We start from the raw sequence: 3,562 nt of genomic DNA, 5'->3' as shown, positions 1-3,562 counted from the left end.
TCAAAGTCTGACTCGATTAGACAAGTCTTATATGCTTTCAGAAGCATAAAATGTCCAAGTCTCAGAGCTCAGAAAATCATCCTAGACAAATGGTGTCCTAAGAATGATATTTTAAATCCCAATGGGCATTAAATGATTGGCACTTTTGTCAGTACTAAAAGACAAAAAGGTAGGTCACCTTTTTGCTACCAACGGCTACATGGTACAAGCCGCATTAAAGTCTCCTTACCTAGCGGATATTGCACACTGGTTAATAGGTTTGAAATCTCATCTTCTTCCAACGGATGGATTTCCTATACTTATAGGTGTTGGTCATCACTCTATTGCTAACAAAGCTTTCAAAACTCTCAAGTTACAAGCTATTTACGGCCAGTGTGTGTGTTTGTGAAGATTGTTTTAAAGACAATCTAGCTCTCAAAGTCTTCACAACAACAAGAAATCTTGTACAAGTTCATACGAAGATCAAGCTTCATCAATCCAAGACTTCAAGTTGGAGATACCATCAACCTTTTCCAACCACTCAACTCTATAGAAGTTGATAGAGGCAGAGTAAACTCGGAGGAGTTGAAAAACCTTAGCAAGTTGCTATCTGGCTTAGTGATCAAGGAAGCATGCTTGGTTTAGTTTGTACTAGGAGTGATAGTGCAAACCCTTTCACGAGTTGTGAAAGAAGAGTGGAGTAGACTTCGTTAATAGCCGAACCACTATAAAAATCTCTTTCTCTCTCTCTACCTCTTTCATTTATATTTACTTTACTGCTTTGCATTGCATTCCCATCAAACCTAAGAAAACATTTTCAACATTAAAGTGTGCAAAGAAATTTAAAAAGGATAAACTATTTTCCGCTGTGCACTACTCTTTCGAAGTAAGGCTTAAAATTTCGTTTAAGAGTCCATTCATCCCCCCCCCCCTCTCTCTCTAACTCTTACACCTTCGGTATCGGGATCAACAAGTGGTATCAGAGCAATTTCCTTAAACGGTAAACGCTTTGCGCATAGTGCCTGGTCGATCCCAGTTTAAAATCCTTTAAAAAAAATCATATTTTATCTTTGCACAAATTTTTAAAAAATGGAAAATGATCATGGTCATAGATCCAGACCTCTTGCTTTCAATCTATCCAAGTTTGATGACTAGAAAGTGCATATGCAGGCTCATCTATCTGCAATCCATAACGAAATGTGGGATGTAATCAATAATGCACCAATCGTTGTTATGATGGTCAACCCACATGCAGCAACTCAAGGTGTTGATGCTAATCAGATGATCCCGAAACCAAAACCTCAACTCACCTCGGAAGAGAAAACGTGAGAAAATCTTGACAACGTTGCACGAGACATTCTGTATAAGTCTCTGGATGAATTGTTGTTTTCGAGAGTAAGGAAATGCACGACTGCCAAGGAGATTTGGGATACACTTATGAATCTGGGTGAAGTTTATGAACAGGAGAAAGAGAATAAGCTCACTATGGTTCTGAAGAAATTTGAAGACTTTAAGATGAACCCAAATGAGACTATAAGTCAGATTGAGTTTCGGTTTATGAAACTACTGGGCGAAATTTCAGATCTAGGGAAGGAGCCAACCCGAAAAGAGATCAACCTAAAGATCCTTCGTGGACTTCCAAAATCATGGAAAATGAATAGGGATGGGCATTTCGATTCGGGTAACCGAGCCGAACCGAAAAACTGATCGGTTTTCTATTTTTTTTATAATAATAATAGATATATACTGTATTAAATGTCCAAGATATTAAGGACCTTGTGGTTTAATGGTATTTGGTTGTTCCCTTAAGTGGGAGGTGATAGGTTTGAGCTTTAGTGGTATATATAGGCACGGACACACACCAATATATGTGACCGGGTACTAGATTAGTATTATAGATATTTTATTTATTTATTGTAAAAACAAAGTATAAATTATATCAAAATTGTTTACATTATTAATAAAAAAAATATATAAATTTTGTTCATCTCTATAGTTTTCAAATACGATGATTAAAATTTACTACTTCAAGGAATTTCTGAAATATAATTTGAACTATAACTTGTAATTATTTGCATTTATCAATTTTTTAATGTTGGACATAAATTTTCACGCACCGCGCGTACAAAATGCTAGTATTATATATAAATATTATAATAATTAATATTTTCAATTCCTCAAGTTCTCAGACCTCAACTCTAAGTCATAAGTCCCAACATTTGGTGATTTAATAATTCTTATTTTTCAAATATTAACTATGTAGATAGATGATTATTCATCTTGTCATCAACAAAACACTTCAAGTGGCACTCCAAGTGAGCCAAAGGAACAATCGATCAGACAAAAAAACAAACGTTCAAATAGTGGACTTTCACAAAAACGAACCGAAACTAAAACTGAATCGAACCGAACTTTTTCAAACAGAACCGAAACCGAACCGAACTCTATTGTTAAACCGAATGGTTTAATTTTTTTAAAACCGAAACCGAAAAAAACCGAATCGAAACCCGAAATGCCCAGCCCTAGAAATGAAGGTAATAGCTATGAACCCAAATGCACTGAAGAGCTAGAAACAAGGAATATTGCCCTCGTTGCAATTCAGCAACCAGCTACGACTAGCCGGTCAAACTCTAACCCTTTTGAATATTTATCTGATGAGAAATTTGCTTTGTTTGTGAGAAAATTTAAAAGGTTTATGCGAAAGAACAACTTCCAAGAGTTCCAAGCATCGCCAAATTCCTCGAGTCGAAAGTACACCGAGAGATCAACTCATACTAAGAAACAGGAACCGGAGGAGGCTCAAGTATTGTGCTACAATTGTAGAAAGCCGGGACATTTCAAGGAAAACTGTCCTCATCCAATGGTCCGCAGACACCATAACCAAGAACCAAGCACAAGTTCTCCTAACGACAGAAAAGACGTCACCGAAACAAGCAGAAGGAATGCAAAACACGAAACCAATCAGTCAAGAAATGATAGAAGACGTAAAGCAATGGTCGTCAATGAAACAAATGAAGTGGTTGAACCCGAACTGAGTACGTCAAACTCGAGCTCGGAAAGCGAAAGTTCTGAAGACGAAAAGGGACTTCTATGTCTATACAGCCAGAAAGAAAGTGACGACAACTTGTGTTTGATGGCAAAAGATAACGAGGTAGATTCTCAATCCTCTTCATTTACCCAAATTGAATCTAGCTTAGAAAGTGAAGAAGGTTCCGTTGATTCAGTAAAAAAACTGATGAGGGATTTCAAGGTAGTGAAAAACACATACTCTAAAATAAAGGAAGAGAACTCTTGACTCATGGTCGAATGTGAAGAGCTTAAAAGTGTTAAACTCAAGAATATTGAGTTAGCAAGCACCATTGACCAGTTCGAAAAACAATTTTATTTACTTAAAGAGCAGTGCACAACAAGGGAGGTAAGAGAGCAAAATCTGTGTGCGGTCATATCATCATTTACTAATTCATCTAAAGTAATAGATTGAATGGTGAATGATCAAAGACCACCAAGAGAAAAAGTTGAACTTGGCTACGACCCAAGCTCTCCTTTAAAATCTATGTTCATTAAAGGTCCAACCCAGCTACCC

The 3,562-nt window shown here is 36.8% G+C and overlaps 2 protein-coding genes across 2 annotated transcripts; both read left to right on the top strand.

Annotated features, from left to right (window-relative positions):
* The first annotated feature begins 1,176 nt into the window (after window positions 1-1,176).
* Window positions 1,177-1,686, top strand: LOC109168312. The gene is made up of 2 exons (XM_019317325.1): window positions 1,177-1,304; window positions 1,380-1,686. The coding sequence occupies exons 1-2, from the start codon at window positions 1,177-1,179 to the stop codon at window positions 1,684-1,686; spliced, it is 435 nt and encodes a 144-aa protein (XP_019172870.1).
* Window positions 1,687-2,491: 805 nt separating this feature from the next.
* On the top strand, window positions 2,492-3,274 carry LOC109168311. Its single transcript, XM_019317324.1, has one exon. It carries the CDS (start codon window positions 2,492-2,494, stop codon window positions 3,272-3,274), a length of 783 nt encoding a protein of 260 aa, XP_019172869.1.
* Window positions 3,275-3,562: the final 288 nt, after the last annotated feature.

This window comes from Ipomoea nil, unplaced genomic scaffold (genome assembly GCF_001879475.1).
Source record: "Ipomoea nil cultivar Tokyo-kokei standard unplaced genomic scaffold, Asagao_1.1 scaffold3195, whole genome shotgun sequence".
Classification (NCBI taxonomy): Eukaryota; Viridiplantae; Streptophyta; class Magnoliopsida; order Solanales; family Convolvulaceae; genus Ipomoea; species Ipomoea nil.
Note: the sequence above shows the minus strand (reverse complement) of the source record. Positions and strands in the feature narration are given on the sequence as shown.

Excerpts from the sequence above, each read along its gene's own strand:
- LOC109168312 (XM_019317325.1), top strand. The coding sequence starts at position 1,177 with ATGTGGGATGTAATCAATAATGCACCAATCGTTGTTATGATGGTCAAC. Across the intron at positions 1,305-1,379 it reads CTCACCTCGGAAGAGAAAAC|GAAATGCACGACTGCCAAGG; the intron begins GTGAGAAAATCT and ends TTCGAGAGTAAG.
- LOC109168311 (XM_019317324.1), top strand. The coding sequence starts at position 2,492 with ATGCCCAGCCCTAGAAATGAAGGTAATAGCTATGAACCCAAATGCACT.